Genomic DNA, 21248 nt, shown 5'->3' on the forward strand with positions numbered 1-21248 from the left:
ACCTACTGTGCTTGTAAATTACAAAAGTAGGTTGTAGTTTAACCTGGACTACAGCTAAACACTACGTAGCCTTTCCTTTACCCCTTCCAGCAGGACAGGGGAGAGAGGGGAAAAAAAGTAGAACTTGCAGGCTGAGATAAAAACTATTTATTAAGGGAAAGGAATAGAGAAAAATAATAGTAATTATATATACATATATTCAAAACAAGCAATGCACAATGCAGTTACCACCCACTGACTAATGCCAAGTTGATCCCTGAGCAGAGGCTGTCCCTGCAACCAACCTCTCACAGTTTTATAGCTTTTCCACAATATGTATGAAATACCCCTTTTGGTCAGTTTAGGTCAGCTGTACTGTTTGTGTTCCTTCCCAACTACTTGTGCCCCCAGAGTCCCCCTCACTGGCAGGATAGTGTGAGAAGCTGAAAAGCTGAAATGTCCTTGGCTCTGTACAGCACTGTTCAGCAAAAGCTAAAACACTGATGTGTTATCAAGATTGTTTTTCTCCTAACGCTCTTTCCCAGCTGAAACCAGGACAGTGTACTAACCAGGACAACATGGGACTGCATTGAGCCTGATTATAAATGCAACCAACAGCATACATATGTATTTGATAGCACTGTGATGGCATAACAAGATACAACTTTTTCAGGTATATGAGCAATGTGATTGCCAAAGGGATAAAAATGGTAGGAGGTGGCACCCAAGCAACAAGAATCTGGCAGACAGTGGACAAAATTAGCATAAGTGATTGAAATAGGCAGGACATCACCTAGGGAGAGAAGACTGGAGAGAAAAAGAAAAAAGGGCAAACAGCTTTGGTAGGGTGATAACAGCATAAAAGTGTGAGAAATAAACAAGAAAAACAGAAGAAAGGTCAGTTTCTGGTCTTGAATTGTTCTCTTGAGGGGCTCACAACCCTGACAACCTTTATTTTGGCAAGTGAGAATTACCAAAGCTCATGAACAACAATGCTAACTTTGCAGCATTGGCTCTGGGACATTATACACTGACAACTAACTTTACTAACTTTACATTGCTTGTTAAAGACCAATAGTCTTTCATACATAGTGGTGATGGTCAACTTTATGTAGGATTTAACCACTGGAAAGAAGTGTGTTGTTAATAAGTTCAGTAATGCAACACAAGGAAACAGCATAAAGCTGCATTAGGGGAGGGTCAAGGTGGGTGTTAGGAAAAGGTTCTTCATCAGAGAGTGGTTGGGCTCTGGAACAGATTCCCAAGGGCAGCAGTGGTCATGCTACCAGCCTGATGGAATAAAGAAACATTTGGACAGTGTGCTCATACCTAAGGTGTGAATTTTAGGTAATCCTGTGTGGAGCCAGCAGCTGGACTCAATGACAATATTCTGTGATTTTTATTATTAGCTTACAATGTAAAAATGATCTGACTTGTTAGTCTTCTAAGCACTCCTGTTACAGCAATCTCTGATTCTCTGACTTCTAAAATTCTACTTGCAGCAACTTAGTCACTAAGTGGTCTTTACAAATACTAGAATCAGCTCAAGGGGAGATAGGCTGAAACCCAAGAGTAGGAAAATATACCTCAGGATAAGGGAGAGGGGAACTTGCATAGTTCGCTCCTTAGCCACACAAGCACATGGTGAAAATCATATGAGAAGACAGTTCTGTGACATCTTTTATTGAAGCTGTATCTTACACAGTGCAAGGATGGTATAAGTCTCTTTGAAATTGTTTTTGGTATGGGGAAAATAAAGTGACTAGAGACAGCATCATAAAACAACACAATTCAGACAAACCCTTTAAGGAATGTGTTTGGAGGGGCAAAGAGAACAGAAAATGAGAATTTACTTTAAACAATAAATATGAATGAGGTCACTTGTACAATAGTTACCTAGCTCTTGTTACTGAGCAAGAGTAAGAAGTAAAATTGGGCCTTGGTCAATAACCTCTTCTGAGCAGGAATGCTTATATGATGGGGATGTAAATATTCTTAAGCTTACATCATATTTTCTCTATTTCTACGCTATTGGAAAAACTACTGCACAGAAAGCAATCCATCTTACTATCAGAAAACTAAATAAAAACATGTAATTGTTGCCATGCAAAATAAATAAGTATATAAAATAAATAAATAAGTACAAAAAGAATGATCACTTATTGGAAAAAAAAATAAGTTTCCTACCTCCCAGCATTAATATTCAAAACCATTTATTAAGTCAGTTTATCTTCTGGGTCTCTTAAGTCTTCCTGGTGGATCCATTATCCCCCTGACTATATATGACGAATCACAGTACTGCTTGTCAGTAATAATACCTGACCACAAGTGCTTGTCACTGCATTTGCGCTGAACATTCTCTGTTTTAAATTATTTCATGGGTAATATCCTACCTAACATTGTCATGCCTTTGAATGTAAATCTTGTGGAAAATCCTTTCAGGAGGCTTCAAGAAATCTTCCTTCATTTCCATTGCAACATTCCTAGGCAAAAGACTCATCAAGAGACGTTCCTGGAAGAGGAAAAAGAAGTAAACACCATCAGTTTTGTGCTATAGAAAGTTGCTCATCATTCAACAGTATTGAACTAGCAAACTAGACAATCTTTTTCCTAATGTCTTCCTGAGAACTTCCCCTGCATAACTAGAGAAATCGTATGAATCATTTTTTCAAACTTCTGCAGCCTGTGCTTTCTTTTTCAGATTTCTGCATTTAAAAAAAGAAAAAAAAAAACTACACAGACATGGAAGAGGCAGTGACAAATATGATAATTTTCATCAACATCACAGTGCTAATAATAAAAGCTTTATCTCTTGTAGCATTTATCTAATTGAAAAAAAAAAAATCCAGGACCATTTGCTGTGTCTTTTTGTGTGTCTTACTTCTGAATCTAATGAAAATGTTGCATTACAAGTGCTATGGCAGCTGGTTATTAAGCAGGAGTGGATAATAGATTTATCCACACAGTGTGAATCAGAGGAAAAATAGTAAGGACACAGTTTTAATCGTATCTTATCTATCATAGCAATGACTATTCCAGCCAGTTCAGTAATGGAATACATTGGTATAAATTGCTGGTTAAATAGATCTCTGCTTACTATATGCACAGATATTTTAGCATATGTAACTGATATTACACAGAAAGGACTCCCAATGTTTTGGATCTCATTAGTATTGACTATAAAGGCCTATACAGCTATTACATGTATTCTGACCCATTCACAGGGACCTAGAGAACTTGCAGCAGGTGTTCTTAGGAGTTGTAAGGAGTACTTAGATTGTTAAAACAGAACTTCAATAACTCAGAAAACACCTGCAACTTAAAATCCAATAGATCTGGTTTTGTTGCTGTGAGTAGCTACAAGCCTATTTAGACCTGCTAGCTTCAGCCATGGCAACAGTCTGAAGGAATTCATAAGACCACATCTTATCTTATGATTGGGAGCCACAGGAATGGAAACTGTGAGATATCATATCACATAAGTGCAGATCCTGGTCAAATTGCATCATCTTATTATTTGAATGATGTTAAGTAAGAAAGAAGCAATAAATAACACAAAAGAGGGTGTCTGCACAGACATCTGTGTTGTATTGCTCACATGCACACATTCACCACTTAGAAACTCTTCATGATACTTCAGAAGTTTCTAATTTTATTTTCTTCTGAAAGACGGCAAATTGAATATTTATATGTCACAAAGGAACAAGTTAAACTTTAGAGAACTGCCCCAGTTCGTAATTAAAGATTCCTTCATAGCTTCAGTCTCTACTTGTAAGACTAGCTGTCAGAAATCCCAAACCATGGAAGTAAAAGAGAGAGTCTGGGGAAAGGAAGATTTCCACTTAGTTGAGGAGGATCTTGTTAGAGATGGTCTAGACAAAATCAATTGCACACAAATCCATGGGCCCTGACAGAATGTGGCTATGAGTGCTGAGGTAGCTCACTGAAATGATTGCTAAGTCACTCTCTATCATCTTTGATAAGTCCCGGAGTATGGAGAGGTGCCTGAAGACTGGAGGGCAGCCAATGCCACTCAAAAAAGGCAAGAAGCAGTATCCAGCCATCTACAGGCCAGTCAGCCTCACTTACATCCTTGCGAAGATGATGGAACAACTTATATACTGGATGTCATCACCAAGCAAGTGAATGAAAAGATTATCAGGAATAGTCAAGATGCCAAGGGAAAATCATTCTTGACCAACCAGGTAGCCTTCTATGATATCATCGCTGGCTGGGTAGATGAGGGGAGAGCAGCAGATGTTGTGTACCTTGACTTCAGCAAGGCTTTGACACTGTTTCCCACAAAATCCTTATAATGAAGCCTAGAAAGTATGTGATAGATGAGTGAAGAATGATGTAGATTGAGAACTGGCTGACTGACAGCTTAGAGCGTTGTAATCAATGGCACTGAGTCTAGCTGGAGGCCTGTAACTAGTGGTGTTCCCCAGAGGTTGGTACTGGGCCTGGTCTTATTCAGCATCTTCATCAATTACCTTGAAAACCTCAAGAGGATTGACTTTGGGGTGGAGGCTCACACTGAGGGACCCTTCACAGAGGCAAAACTGCAAGAAAATCATGGAAAACTGCGCAAAAAGAGGCACAGAAAGAGCAAGGGAGCCCCTAGTCCCCTCTAGTGGGAAGAGTGGAGCGCAGAGCAGTGGCAGCTCGGATGTGGCGTGGACAGAGTTGGGATTGATAGCAGCCAACCCCCATGCTTACAGAGGCTCTTCCCAGGGAGCGCAGCTCCCAGAAACATGTCAAACAGGATTGTCCAACAGGGTGTGGCATGTCAGGAGGGTGTGGCACAGCCGTTTGCGCAGCAGTTCATGCAGGCAGGTTGAGCAGGGATGGTTCAGCATCCTATTGAAACTAACACGGCGATCACCTTTTGCAAAAGACAGGCTGAGGCAGCAACTCAGATGGAGGGGCCACAACTCTTCTGGGCTGACACGTGCACCCAGATGGACCTCCCAAGGAGTGAAAGAGTTGCCCAGACCTCTGGAGCACCCCTGGGAACTCTAGAATGAGGAAGTCACCCAAGGGGCTGAGTAAAGTGGGGTGTGTCACGGGTGCAAGTGCACCCAGCCTGATGATCTTTTTGAGTAGCTAACCAAAATGCAAGAAGAAGTTGCCAGGCTGAGATGTATCCAGCAGTAGGAGAGAAACACTGACACGTGATATGATGCAGTGGCATGGGCAGACTGACAATCCCGTCTTAGGTCTAAGCAAGGGGAAGAAGGTAAGCAGGCTTCCAACCTAACAGGGCAAAAAACATGCAGGGTGAGGAAGACTGGACCGTCGCCTCTACTTTGGGCAAAAGGAGTAGCCTCCCAGTTCCTGCTAGCCAACAGATACTAAATTCTGAGATGAAAGAAGAAAAAGGTACGGATAGCGGTTTAGAACTAGAAAGGGGAAAACATATTAAGAAGGTCCAACTGAGAATCTAAGTCACAACCAGTGCCAGTAAAAAAAAGATGAAGGGTCTCAGTAATTGGAGAATTTGTGCTGAGGGGCACTGAGGCACCCATCTGCCACCTGGATAACCTTTATAGAGAGGTTTACTTCCCACATTTGGGACATCAGGAAGAGGATACGAGGTATGATAAAGCCAGAGGACTACTATCCACTCCTGATCTTTCAAGCTGGGTCACATGAGGCTGCAACTAGGAAATTTAAAAAAATTAAAAAAGACTTTACGTCACTTGGGAATATACTGAAGGGATCCAGATAGCAGATAGTGTTCTCCTCATCCCTCCTGGTAGGAAACTGGGAATCAGGCAGAAGGAGGACAAACCAGTAGAGCGAAGGCTGTGTGGATAGTGTCATGCTCAGGGTTTTGGCTTCTATGATCTAGGGCAAACCTTCAATAAACTGGGAAGGCTGACATGGGATGGAACACAACTGACCAGGAGGGGCAAGAATATACTAGGCAGCAAGCTGGCTGAGCTCATCACCAGGGTTTTAAAAGTAGATTTGATAGGGGAAAAGGATGTACTGCTGAATGACAAAGAAGAGTTGGGGAACACTATCAGTTTAGGAAGCAGTGGGGAAAAATCCTCAGATTTGTCCCAAGTTTCTGGGAGGGCTCCTCCAAGAAGGTAATGCAGATGAAAGCCCAGCTGAAATGCCTCTATACCAATGCAAGCAGCATGGGATATACGCAGGAGGAATTGGAAACCATGGTGCAATTGGAAAACCACAATCTTATTACTATCATGGAAACATAGTGGAATGACTCATATAAGTGGAATACTATGATTGAGGGTTATAAGCTTTTTAGAAAGAGTAGGCAAGGTAGGAGGGCTGAGGAGTTTGCCCTCTATGTTAAGAAGTGGATAAACTGTGAAGAACTGCCTTTAGGAAATGATCATGAACACGTTGAGAGCTTAGGGACTGGACCAATAAAGGACATCTGGTGATCGGGGTCTACTAACAGGCTGCCTGATCAAGGGGAGCCTGTTGACGAGGCCTTCTTGCTTCAGCTGCATGAAGTGTCATGTTCACAGGCTCTCATCTTGATGGACAATTTCAATCACCCAGATATCTGCTGGGAAAACAACACGGAAAGCTGCAAGCAATCCAGGAGACTCTTGGAATCCATTGACGATAGCTTTCTGGTTCAGGTATTGGACAGACCCACTATAAGTGAAGTGTTGCTGGAGCTGGTGCTCCCCAACACAGAGGGGATCGTTAAAGAGCTTAAGACCAGAGGCAACCTGGGCTCACTGACCATGTCCTAGTTGAGTTCATGATCTTGAGGAATGCAAAGCTGGCAAAAAGTGGAATAAGGACCATGAACTTCAGGACAGCAAACATCGGACTGTTTAAGGAATTGTTGGATGAGCTCCCCTGAGAAAGTCTCCTTATGGACAAAGGAGCAGAACAGACCTGGCAGCACTTTAAGGATGTCTTTATGAGAGCACAAGAGCACTATATTCCCCAGAGGCAGGTGATAAATGAGGCAGGTGAGGCAGGAAATCAGCATGGCTGAGCAAGGATCTGCTTGTCAAACTGCAGTGAAAAAAGAGGAAAAGTATAAGCAGGGATGTGTGGCCTGGGAAGAATATAGGAATGCTGTCCATATATGCAGGAATGGGATCAGGAAAACCAAGGCGGAGATGGAATTGAACTTGGTGAGGGATGTGAAAAACAACAAGAAGGGTTTCTTCAGATACATGGGGCAAAAAGAGACAAGCAAAGGAGAGTGTACCACCCCTGATAAATGGAAAGGGATAGCTGGCCTCCTCAGACATGGAAAATGCTGAGGTACTTAACAAGATCTTTGCTTTGGTCTTCATTGTCACGCTTCCCACGTCTCTCGGGTCCCTAAACTTCTGAGCAGGGGGCAGGGGAGCAAAATCCCTCCCAGAGCAAAAGTTGAGCTAGTCCGAGTCCACCTCCTGTGACTGAATGTGTAGAAGTCTATGGGGCCCAATGACATACATTCCAGGGTTATGAAAAAACTTGCTGATGTTGTTGCCAAGCTGTGCTCCACCATATTTAAAAAAAGATCACTGCTGTAAGGTGAAGTCCCCTGTGCCTGGAAAAAGGGAAACATCACTCCCATTTTCAAGAAAGAAAGAAAGGAAGATCCAGGGAACTACAGACCGGTAAGCCTCACATCTGTGCCATGGAAGATCATGGAGCAGATTTTCCAGGAAAAGATATTAAGTCACGTACAAGATGAGGAGGTGATCTGAGACAGCCAACATGGCTTCACTGAGGGCAGATCATGCCTGACCAATCTGGTGGCCTTCTATTATGGCATTAATGGACAAAGAAAGGACAGCCAATGTCATCTACCTGGATTTGTGCAAGGCCTTTGACATGGTCCCACACCACATCCTTACCTCTAAGTTGGAGAAATATGTTTTTGAAGGCTGGACTATTTGATGGATAAAGAATTGGTTGGATGGTCGTAGCCAGAGGTTTGTTGTCAATGACTCTATGTCCAGGTAGAGGCCAGTCATGAGTGATGTCTCCCAGGGGTAGGCATATACAGTTCTATGCCTAACCACATTCCATATATCAGTCCACGTGTCTTGGCCCTGGGTTGGCTGGGCATAGATAGCCCAGTCCTGAGCAGCCCACTGTGTGATCTGAAGTGAGCCCTCAGCAGACTGCCCAGCTATCCATGCAGATGTTCAATGCACCATCACCTGGCTCTTGGGTTATAACCATCCCTATTGTTCGTAATTCAGCCCACTGGCTACTTTGTTCCTCCCCATCTTCAAACCAGACTGTCTCAGTTGAGGGATGGTATGCAACCACAGGCCATTTACTTGGATTTTCTCTGCTGGACCCATCCGTGTACCAGGCATCCTCTGGAATTGGATATTTTCCCTCTTGTATGGGTCTCTTCTCTGGTGAAGTGATGGAAACTTCCTGGAGTGTATCACTGAGGTATGTCGCTGGGCCAAGTGTTTTCTGCAGTTCTTCCTTCAGTGGCAGAGGACAAATGGCTGCATTGCCCCAAAGAAGCAACCCAGCGTGCCACTGTTTGTGCTTGGGGCACCTCTGTCTTAGAAATACAGGCCAGATCTTTCACTCACTCCTGAATAGGCAGTGTTTTTACTATTACTTCTGCTGTTTGTGTTATTGGTTCTACCACCTGCAATGCAGAATAGGTAGCCAATAACTGCTTCTCAATCATACTGTATCTGTCTTCTGCTCCATGCCATACCTGAGACCAAAAACTAATTGGAATCCAAACAGAAACTTGGCACTGCAGCAATCCCCAACCAAACCCTTCCTGAGTTACATGTACATCCAGTTCATCAGGGAGAGTGGGATCAAATAAACAAGCACAGGTGCTTATGACAACTAACTTTACCTGCTGACAAGCATCCCATTCTTCTCATCCCCAATCCCACAACTGGCCTTTCTTAGTTAATTAATATAGACATCTTAAGACCTGCACAAGGTGGGGTATGAAGGTTCTCCAATGTCCCAATATGCCCAGAAATTTCTGTAATTGTTCCACTGTGGTTGGTACTGGAAATGCTTGGATTTTATCAATAATAGCAGTGGGTAAGATCTTAGTCTTACCTGACCAAATAATTCCCAAGAATTTCACTGACAGTCCAGCCCCTTGAACTTTCTGTGGATTGATAACCCATCCTTTCTCCTGCAAGTAAACCAACAACGAGCCTACCACTTTCTCCAGCGCTTCCAAAGAGAAAGAGGTTATATGTTATTGATGAGTTAACGTTAGTTTTACATCATTAGCTTTATACCATTTGCCAAATCATGTGCCGCCAAATTGTGGCAGAAGGTTGGAGAACACATGTACCCCTGTGGTTGGTCCTGAAAGTTCCACTGCCTACTCTCCCACATAAAGGCAAATTGGTCTGGTAATTCCTCAGCAACTGGGATGCTAAAGAATGCATTGGCCAGATCCAGGACACAATGGTAGGTCTCCAACTCCCTGCTCAATATGTCCAGGAAGATGGCTATATGGGCTACTGCGGCATGAATTGGCAGAGTTACTTTATCTAGTTCCTTGTAATCTTACAGTTATGCACCATGTTTCATCTGATTTCCAGACAGGCCACATAATTCCTATTTTCTCTAATTCCTGTATAGTTTTCATAATTTATTGTCCCTGTGAGAGCCAATATTGCTTCATATTAGTGATCCATCACGGCTGGGGTAACCAAACGGGCTCATGCTTTGCATATCCTTGCAAAAATCAATTGCACTGCCTGGACACTAATACTTCTAAGCTGTAACCTTAACTCTCCAATATTAGTTTGGAGAGTCAGTTCTCATGTTATAACTATACCCAATATATATTCCTGAATTGGGGCTATAGAAACCTTATACTCCCAGGGGGACAGATGCCCAACACCAAACATCAGCTGAGTTTGGGTTACTGGAATCATTCACCCTCCAAACCCTCCTATAACAGTACACATGCCTGGAAATCATGATGAATTACCATAGATTATTTGATTATCTATCTATCTTTTGGAGTCAGATCCCTGCTTTTATTAGATCATTCCACATTTGCCATGAAGAAGCAAAATTGATTCTGACAGGTTCCTAGTAATACCAGGTGAAACATTTGCAGGAAGGATAATACATACACAGAAAGAAGTCTAGACCTCACCCAACTGGTGAAAGGTATCTCCAACTATGCAGCAGTCCTTCACCGAAAGCTGCCAAGGTCCAAGAAATGCCGTCTCTTCAGTGGCTGGCCCTTATATGAGCCTAGGGTGGCTCCATCCTGGGTCCACCCCTTCTGGTCACATGGGGAGCACAGGTGCAAACAGTTCCTGTGGTCCTTGGACCAGCCACACTCCTTCACCAGTTGCTTAATCACCAGTTTAAGCAGTGACCTAGCAGTTCCTCTACAATATCCTATTTATGTCATTGTTTTTTTTTTTAGCAGTACATATATTTGTGAAAAACTGTTTTCAAGGTTCAAGCACAGAAAATAAAATTTCATCAGAAATGTCTAATGACCACCTCGAGATTTCATTAAGAATTGCAGCTACTTCCATTGAACCAGACAGATGCATTAGTTTCACAAAAGCAAGGTCAAATATTCCACTACTTTTATGTTTTTGTTGCTCTCTTAGTTTTAATTAAAAAAAAATAAAGATTATAATAACTTTTGTTACTTATATACTTTATTAATATTTTATGAGGGTTGCTTCAAGAAGTAATGTCTCCAGCTTTATTATGCTGGCCAGCTACATCAGAGAAAAATGCTGATTGTATGGAAATATTCCATTTTATTTTGTTGCTATGTGACAGATGGCAGTGAAGGGGCAGTCTGGCAAAACGGCATCTGACATAGAAGTGTGAATGAAGAAAAGGTGTGTCACTAAGTTCCTCTATAAGGAATAAATGGCACCCATTGACACTCATTGACACTTGCAGAACATTTATGGACACCAAACAATGGATGTCAGCATAGTGAGGTTGTGGGTGGTGCGTTTCAGCAGTGGCAACAACGGGTTATCTCTGCTGATGCAGGTTTTAAGAAGTGTGGGATGCAGGCAAAAAAATGCACAGCTAATGGTGGTGGTTATGTTGGAAAATAGTGTTTTGTAGCTGATAATTTGCTCTATCAAATCATGTTTTTGTACTCTTTGTATTGGTTGTATTTTCCATGGAAATAAATAGGAGGCATTACTTTTGATGCAACCTACATATATATGGCCCAAGACAATTCTTCTTCACTCAGTGCAGCTCATGGAAGCCAAAAGATTGGACACTCATGGTCTAAGGAGTTGGCAGGAAATGGTAAATTACTAGAGTTTTTATGTTAAGTATGCTTAAATCTTTGCAGCATGATTATATAATATATGTTTAAATCCAAAGAAAAAAAAAACTGTTGTCAGCAGTATGAAGCTCTGTTGCTCAGATATTTGTATCTTGTAGTTGATTTACTGTTTTAACTGAATTACATTGAAGCTGTAAAACAAGGTGACAGCTTACTAGGTGATAAGGTAATCCACACAAGAGAGACATTCAGGCTGATGATCAAATTCTATGGCACATGAAATAATATAAGTTCCAAAGTATACTGAAATGTCAGAAGTAATATCCTGTTTGCCAATTTTCTGATGTCTGAAAAGAGCTAATTGTTCACTGCAGCTTGTCTTTAAGCAAGGGTATTAAATAAGATCTTGAAATGGGTAAGTATATTCTTAACACGTTATAGAAAAAGTGGAGTTTTAGATTCTGTTTCATATGTCACTTTAAAACCAACACAAAATTATACTGACAGATACAGAGACCAGTGACTGAATAGTACTAGCTGGCTAAATAGTACTGGCTAATAGCTAACTAAATAGTACTTCTATGGCCTGTAAAGGCAGTTACAGTACAGGAGGTGAATAAAAAGCTCAGAGATAACTTCCACAGTGCATCAAAAACTTCACTGAATCCAAGGAAGTAATAACAATCACTGCTGAGAAGGCAGCATTGGAGCACTGCACGATTCATCACTGTACAGCTTTGAAAACCTGCTGTTGCCAGATGTGTTAAGGGAAGCTACAAAAATGGTGATTCCAATCTATGTTGGATTTGGGCTGAATTATAACAAGACCTGAAGGGAGCTTACAAAAATTCTACTAATGAAATTGTTGTAATTTTTTTTTTTTTCATTAGAGATGGAGAAAAACAAGTGATGGATTCCTTTTGTGGAGTCTTTACAAAGAGGCTTAGCAGCCTTAAACTCACCTAGCAGGGAAAGAGTCAATCATGGCATTCTGAAGGAGCAGCTACTGCTGACCAAGCTGCTGACTCCAGGCCAAGAAAGAAAGCATCAGTGTGGATCTAAAGAATTGTCACTAGAGGAGAGACTGGAAAAGGTAAGAAGCAACCTCACAATAGAAAATATCAAAGCACTGAATGTAAATGAAAACAGCATCTAGCTTTCTAAAAAAAGATAAGAAAAATCTCTTATATGGGGCAAAATCTCATCTGTAAAGAAAAGTGGCACTGCCTTCCATGTCACCCTGAGAAATGCTTAAGGTCTCAGAGGTTTGAAAATTGAATGAATTTTTACCAAATACAGTTGTTCAAAGTTTTGGAAAGGGCTGTTATCTGGATTTCTATTCAGCAAGTCCTACCACCACTGTCTGATTTTTCATTTGCTACTGCATGGCTGATCTGACAGAAAAAATAATCTGAAAACCAGACCAACAGGAAAGTAGATGCACGTGCCTGCCTTGTGCATTGATGATTGTTCCATTCAATGTGTTACAACACCGAAGCCAGACATACTTGTGACATTCATGCATGAGAGGCTGTGGCCTAAGAAAGAGATGGGTGGTGACAGCAAAAAATTGCAAGTGTGAGACAAGGAGCACTAATCAATTAGCAACAACTATGACTATAATAAAACAATGTTCATGTTGCAGACCTTCTTTTCAGTGACAACTGAAGTTGTGCTAGGAAAGCCTGAACATGTGGTATATTCCAAAACACAGCAGCTTATAGAGAGAATGATGTTCCCACACTTTCATCTGTCTCACTTGTCTGCAATGTAGTTTAAGCTTTTAAACTGGTTTCTATTCAGGAAATTAAATCTTGGGCCTGTAAACAACTTCTACTGTTAGGAATTTTGTACTTCCCTTTACTTGGTATTAACATGGTCTAAGGTGAATTCACATGCTGAAAAACATTTCTTTTCTGAGATTGTACTTGACTGACAATGATTTGAATTCCCTGAAGAAATTCTGCTGAGAAAAGGAAGTAACAGATTAGGAGACACACTTCCTTCATTCACAGCATTTTCCATCATATTTATATTTTAAATTGTCAGATTTAGCCTGGGATTTGCAATGCCAAAATTGCCTCTGCCAATTGTCTTATAGGATTTCTGCATCACTAATAAATAATTAGTTAATTTTGGATAGAACACTCAATTTAGGAAAACATCCAGTTTTATTTTTTTTCATAGCAAAAAAACATTGCTGAAAATAAGAAGGGGCAAACATACTCATTTGACTTCAAGTCAAAATGTGCATATTGAGCTGATTGGAAATAGATAGGTAGTGTCTGGGCAACAAATACAGAATCAAAGAATATCCTGCATTAGGAGGGACCCACAAAGGATCACAGATTCCAAATCCTGGCTCCACACAGGACTATCCAAAATTCAAATCGTATTTCTGAGAGCCATTGTCAAAATGCTTTTTGAAGTCCAGCAGAATTGGTGCCATGAACACTGCCCCTGGGAGCCTGTTGCAGTGCCTAACCACTCTCTTGGTGACTAACCTGCTCCTCATACAAAACCTGAGCCTCCCCATGAAGTTTCATGCCATTTCCTTGGATCCTCTCACTGTCACCAGAAAGAAGAGACCATTGCCTGCCTTCCCACTCTCTCTGTGAGGAAACTATAGGCTGCCATGATACATCCCCTCAGTCTTCTCTTCTCTAGGCTGAACAAACCAAGGGATCTCAACTGCTCCTCATACACCTTGTTCTCTAGACTCTTCATCACCTTTGTAGCCCTCCTTTGGACACAATCTAATAGTTTTATGTCCTTCTTATGTTGTGGCGACCCAAGTTGCACACGTAGTGCTTGAGGTAAGACCACCCTAGAGGAGAGCAGAGCAGGACAATCCATTCCCTTGACTGGCTAGCTATGCTTTGCCTGATAAACTCCAGGACACAGATGGCTCTTTCAGATGGCTCTGTCAGGGCACACTGATGATTCATCTTCAAATTGAGTCAGCCAGAAACCTCAGATTCCTTTCCATAAGGATGCTCTCCAGCCTCCCATCTCCTAGTCCGTACACATATTCAGGGTTGCCCCATCGCAACTGCAGAATCCAGCATTTGCTTCTGTTAAACTTCATGAGGTTAGTGATTGTTCAGCTCTCCAGTTTGTCAAGATCTCTCTGCAAGGCCTCTCTACCCTGGAGGAGTCAACAGCTCATCCCAGTTTAGTGTTGTCCATAAAATTACTTAGTTTGCCTTCATGTTTTGCATCCAAAACATTGATGAAAATGCTTAAGGAAATTGGCTCTAAAATGAAGCCCTGCAGAACCCCACTAGTGACTAACCACCAGCATGATGGAACAACATTTAATGTACTCCTTTGAGCCCAACCCATCACCCAAATGTTCATTCACTGTATTATGTTCTTATCTAGCTGTATGCTGGGCATGCTTTTTCCAGAATAATACTATGAGAAACTGTATTGAAAGCTTTGCTGTAGTTGAACAAAACTTTCCTCTCATGAACTTGTGTTGCTGTGACCAATGATTGCATTGCCCTTTGAGTATTTTTCAATAACTTCCAGAAAAATCTTCTCCACAGCACTAATCTTCACCAAGCACTAACATGAGACTGACAGGATCTCTTGTCTTGCCCTTCTTGAAAACTGAAACAACATCTGCAAGCATCCAGGTGACTTGGACCTCTCTAGATTCCCAAGATCATTGAAAAACAGTTGAGAGAGGTCTCACAATGATATCAGCAATCTTCTTGAGTATCCTAGGATGAATCCCATTGGGCTCCATAGACTTAAATGCATATGGCTGGATCAGCAAATCTTGCACAAGTTCAGCGTTGGCTGGGAGTTTATTGTTACCACAGTAAGTCCTACAACTCAGTGCTCCAGGTATTGAAGACAAAGGCAGTAAACATCCCTGTTTTGTCTGTGTCCCTATTTGTGAGGGAACCATCCTCATCAAGGAATGGACCAATGTTCTCTCTGGTCCTGTTTTTGCTGTTAAGGAGCTGAAAAGCTCCTTTTACTGTCCCCCATAGATCACCTTCAACTCTAGTTGAGCAAAAATTTTCTCCCTACAATAGCAAACAGCTCTTTGCAGTCCTCCTATGTTGCCCAACCTTGCTTCCAGTGGCCGCACACTTTCTGACTAAGCTCAAGAAGAAGACCCTTACTCAGCCAAAATTCTGCTCTGCCTGCTTGACTTTAGACATTTTGGAACTGCCTGCCCATGTGCTCTTAAGAGATGGTAGCATCATTATGTGCACAGTCAACAAAGAAAATTTGCAAAGACAAACAAATAAAAGCTTCTCATTATTAATATCCTAAAAAAGCCTATGTTATTACTTTCTTTTAAATTATTTTCTATTTTTTAACATTCTCAATCTAATTGCATGTACAAGCTTTTGTACTGTATTTCTCAGCCTGGATTGGACCTGAGGAAAACCTTTTGATCTTGCATTTATTCAAGAATGTGGCAAAGCCACAGATGATCAGACCTGGTGTTGAGGATAGTCCTCCTCTGGGAAGGAGGTTGGACTGGGCAATCTCCAGAGGTTCCTTCCAGACATTCTATGATCTATGGCGAAGCGGATGACAGCACAAGGATCAGAAGTAGAAGGTGCCCATGGCTTCTGGGGAGGACCTGAATCCATGCTGCCACCTTACCAAACTGCTCCTAATATAACAGGGGAGCTAAAGACTCCACCAATACAGTGATTTGCCTTCCCCAAGAGGGCATGTGGAAAGTGACAAGCAGACAGCAGGCAGAATGTTGAAGCAGCAGCTTCCATCATCTGTAGGCTATATTCTGTTCCAACACTTTTCTCAACTTTCTCTAATTTGGAGAAGTCAAGTCATGCTTCTCAGCATGATTCCCTCTCCCATCCCTGTCCCTGACCTGGGCAGCTTCTCCCACCCACAGCCTGGCTCTGTGTTTACTGGAGCCCCCACGAGGTTGTTCCTAATACATTTCCCGGCCCTTTCTCCGAATGAAGAACATCCTGCCTACTTTGAATGCCATTATCATTCTTATTTTATTTCTTCTTCCAAAGACTCGTGACATTCTCAAAGTCCTTTTGAAAATTTCACATTGATTTATAATCATTTTATTCAGCTGCCCAAACAACACTATCCAGCCTAATACTACATTCTATCACTATTGTACAAAATGATTTATTTTGACATCTGTATGGGAAATGATTGCAATAGATTTTCCAATTCCTTTAGTAAGTTGTAAATCCTTTATGAATGCGCTCTTCCTTCAGCATCATGTTTCAACATTTATGACAGCAATGTGAAGAACAAGCTACCTTCTGGACAGGATGGCCATGCATAGATGTCACAAAATGAAATGAAGAGCATCTAGATCAGCTCACCTGCATGAATTGGCTTATGGGGGTGATGATGTTGTTGAAATAGACTTTTGTAGCTTAGAGCTTGCTCTGAGAAACTATGTTAACATGGTCTTTTTATCTGTTGTCGTTTCCATGGAAATATATAGGAGCCAGTATTTTCGGAGCAACCTATGTATTATTGTAATTTTTAAATGGAAAGTGTCACAATATTTATTTTTCCTCAGTTGAAGACAAGTACTCAGCCCTGGTGAGGCCGCACCTTGAGTACTGTGTTCAGTTTTGGGGCCCTCACTACAAGAAAGACGTTAGCGCCCTGGAGCATGTCCAGACAAGGGCAACAAAGCTGGTAAGGGTCTGGAGCAGAAGACTTATAAGGAGCAGCTTACAACTACCTGAAAGGAGGTTCTGGTGAGGTGGGGGTCAGCCTCTTCTCTCTTGTAACTAGTGATAAGACTAGAGGGAATGGCCTCAAGTTGTACCAGGGGAGATTCAGGTTGGATGTTAGGAAATACTTCGTCCCCAAAAGAGTGATCAGGCACTGGAACAGGTTGTCCAGGGAGGTGGTGGAGGTGTTCAAGAAATGTTTAGATGGAGGTCTTTTCCAACCTTGGTGATTCTATGATTCTATGATGCTATGATTGAAGTGGCTCAAGTAGATCTGAACTGGCAACACAAGGGTGAATTATTTCTAGCTCAGTGGGCCCATGATACATCGGGCCATCAAGGAAGAAATGCGACATAAAGATGGGCTCAGGATCAAGGGGTGGATTTGACCATGGACGCTATTGCACAGGTGACCCATGAATGTTGAAGTTGCACTGTAATTAAGCAAGCCAAACAGATCAAGCCTTTTTGGTAGGGAGGACAATGGATGAAATATTAATATGGAGAGGCCTGGCAGGTGAATTATGTATAATGTATAATGTATAACCGTTATAATGTACTTATAACGGTTGAAGCAACCACAGCACGGTTAGAAAAAGGGTAGGTAAAACAGTCTGGCTTATTCCTGCCTTAGGCAAAGGTAAAGCCCATCTGTGAGATGGGTTTTGCTGAAGGACTTGGGTGGTGGGTGATATGGGAGGATAGGGAAGTCTAGCATATATCTCAAGAGGATCTTATGTTGGGTTAGGATAGTCAGTAATTTGAGTTGTATATTAGCTGCTATATAATACAGCATATCATCATTACTATGATTGTTATATGCATTATTAATGGCATAACAGTAAGAATTACTCAGGTTAAAGAAGAATTAATCTTAATAGAACCAGAATTGGATTCAGCATGCAACAATCCAACACCATCATCATGCCTGTCCTTAAGGACTGTTATAACAGATGGAGCCCAAAGTCATGGACTAAATGAACTCCACAGACAATTCAGAGGGATGGCCCATAGACTATGGGAATTATACTTGCATGTGTATATCAAAAAGCAAGACAGGTGATGGTAATTAATGAATATGGATGGAAAAGTATGGAATCTAAGCATGATGTAAATTATATGGAATAAAAGGTGGATACTGTCCTGGTTTCAGCTGAGACAGAGGGGTTTTTTTGCTTTTGTATTGTCTGGTATGATGCTGTGGTTTGGCTTCAGGAGAAAAACAATGCTGATAACAAACCAGTTAACTCAGCTGCTGCTGAGTAGTGCTGTACAGAGCCAAGGATGTTTCAGTTTTTCAGCTTCTCTTAGTGTTTTGCTAGGGAGCAGGTCTGAGGGGGCACCAGGAGCTGGGAGGTGACAGACCCAGGACAGCTGACTTAAACTGGCCGAAGGTGTATTCATACCGTTTGACATCATGCAGAAAAAAAAACAACTGAAAACAGTGGGGACAGCTGCTGCTTGGGGACTATCTGGGCATCATTCAGCAGGTGGTGAGCAGCTGCTTGTGCATTACTTGTTTTGTGTACATAAAAGGGCTGCTCTGAAAGTAATGCCTTCTATATGTTGACCCACAATGTCAGAGGCAGGTGTTGGTAATATGGCAGTATTCCCGCCAATTTTCTGTTAAATTTTGTTCCATGCAACATATGGTGGTGGAGGAAGAGTCTGATGAAATAGTATCTGACATGGAAGTGCATATGAAGCAAAAGTGTATAACTGAACTCCTCCATGTGGAAAACGTACCCGTTGATACTCATCAGTATTTTCTGAATATTTATGGAGATCAAACATTGAATGTTAGCACAGTGGGTTGGTAGCGAGTTTCAGCAGTGGTGACAGCAATGTGAAAGACAATCCACTTTCCGGACAGCCATGCACAACTGTCACACCACAAAATGAAGAGTGACTCTATCAGTTCATCTGTGTGAACTGGTAGATTATGACTGTGGAACTATGTACAGAGCTGAATATTGGCTTCAATGCATTGGAAATGTTGGTGGCAACATTGGAATATTACAGTTTGTGGCAGGTGGGTCTCATGAAAGCTCAAAGAGGAACAGAAAGAGCACGGTATGCAAGTATGTCAGGACCTACTGAACCAATATGAGGCTGAAGGTGACAGTTTCCTGGATCGTATCATTACTAGTGACAAGACATGGTGTCACCACTACAAGCTGGAGTCAAAACGGCGGTCCATGGAGAGGCGACACTTGAATTCTCTATCAAAGAAAAAGTTTAAGATGCAGTCCTCAGAGGGTAAAGTGATGTGCACTGTCTTCTAGGATAGGAAAGGGGCTGTTCTTCTGTACTTCCCAGAACTCAGATCGCTACATCATGATGCTGACTTGAAGCTGAGGGTTCAAGATTCCAGAGTCTAGATGAAGACAACCTTCCTCTTGCAACATGATAATGTCAAGCCCCATATCAGTCTGAAGATCACAGAGCACACTGCTAATCTTGGCTGGACTGTCCTACAACACCCACTGTGTATTCCAGATTTTATGTCTTCTGACTTCCATCTGATTGGGCTGATGAAAGATGAACCACGTGGGCAATTTTTTCCTAGTAATTACATCGTCATAGCAACTGTGAAGCAGTGGGTCACCTCTACTGGTGCAGATTTTTATGAGCGCAGCATGCAGGCTCTTGCTTATCATTGGCAAAAAGGCAAAACTAATAGTAGTGACTATGTTGTAAAGGAGTGTTTTGTAGCTGAGAATTTCCTCTGTCAAATAGTGTTGTTGCGCTCTTTGTATCTGCTGTAGTTTTCATGGAACTAAAAAGGAGGCATTACTTTTGGAGTGACCTATGATATATATTATTACTAATATCCTTTTTTCCTCTTCCTTTTCTGTCATAGTAAATAGTTTTTTATCTCAACCCACAAGTTCTACTTAATTTCTTTTTAGTTTTCTCCCTTGTCCCACTTGTGGGAGGAGGTGATGAGCAAGCTAATACATGGTGCTTAGCTACCTGCCCAGTTAAACTCCAACAGATGTTTAACAAAGGAAGTTTTCCATGCATGGCGCAGAGTGACAAAGCCTTTCTTGGCACATGGGCAAGGGATGACAATTAATGAACTGGACGTTAAAGCTGAGGCCTAGGATTGTTTAGCCTAGAGGACAGAAGACAGAGGAGGTCCTATCAATGTTTAATCAACATCTACAGTGTGAATGTCAATGGAATAGGACCAGGCTCCTTTCTATGATGCCCAGTGACGAGGCAAGGGGCATTCAACACAAACTAGAACACAGGAATTTCCATCCTAACATGAGAAGGAACTTCTTTACTTTGAGGGTGACAGAGCACTGGAACAGGCTGCCTAGAGAGGTGGTGGAGTCTCCTCTGGAGATATTCAAAACCCATCTGGATGCTTTCCTGCACAACCTACTGTAGGGAGCCTGCTCTAGCAAAGGGATTGGACTAGATGATTTCCAGAGATCCCTTCCAACCCTTACAATTTCATGATTCTGTGATAAAGATATAGTGCAGTGGGAATAAAAAGAGAAGTGCTCAGGTGATCTGACTGAACAGGAACAGGGAAAAGGATTCACCTCACAACATTTGCTCTTAACTGCCTGCTCTGCGGGGAATGGTCTTGCTGATGAAATTTACAGTAAAAAGGGGAAGACAATTATCCCAACAGAATGATTATAATTATTCACATTCTAAAGCTTCTTTGGTCAACAGCCTTGGCTTCAGATATTACTCCGGAATTGCAGGCTAACACTTACCAACATAATAAATGAATGATTCCACAATGGAGGCCAGTTATTAGTCATGACCACTGAGAACAGACAACATGGTGAATATTCAGCTGAATTAAAAAACAAAGCAAACCTCAGCCCCACCACCAGCATCAAAAAGAGTCAGTCTCTTCCCTTCTCCTCAGCAACATTTCTCTTCCAAAGCCTTCCTACAAACTCCTGAAAATGCTACATCATGAGATCTTTGCTCTAGCTCCTAAAAATAAATTTAGCAAAATTATCACATGGGGCCATTACTACTAATGATTAACAAATGAGAAGAATCACTGTAAGTTGGACACAGAGGAAGAAATCTCACCTACAGCTGTGGTATCTGTCCTACACAAGCAACACTTTAACTCCAGAAAGTTGTTTATGTTCAAAAGCCAAGAGTTTGTTCTTTCCTTTCTCATTAGAAACTTGCACAGACATATCAGAGAAAGATTTTAGTGGTTTTGATTACAATTCTCTTACAATGCTCTTTGTATCTGTTGTATTTTTATGGAAACAAATAGGAGTAATATACTTTCAGAGACCCTGTGTATTTAGTCTAGCACAGACCTCTGTTGTCATGTAGACAAA

General features: G+C 41.6%; 1 protein-coding gene across 1 annotated transcript in view; it reads right to left on the reverse strand.

Annotated features, from left to right (window-relative positions):
- ADCY1 (adenylate cyclase 1) overlaps positions 1–21248 on the reverse strand; it is a 166165-nt gene that overhangs the window by 101823 nt on the left and 43094 nt on the right. The window contains exon 3 of the mRNA XM_021382384.1: positions 2373–2491. Coding sequence (XP_021238059.1) covers positions 2373–2491 — 119 coding nt within the window. The remainder of the gene's footprint in view (positions 1–2372; positions 2492–21248) is intronic.

This window comes from Numida meleagris, unplaced genomic scaffold, assembly GCF_002078875.1.
Source record: "Numida meleagris isolate 19003 breed g44 Domestic line unplaced genomic scaffold, NumMel1.0 unplaced_Scaffold218, whole genome shotgun sequence".
In the NCBI taxonomy this organism is placed as follows: Eukaryota; Metazoa; Chordata; class Aves; order Galliformes; family Numididae; genus Numida; species Numida meleagris.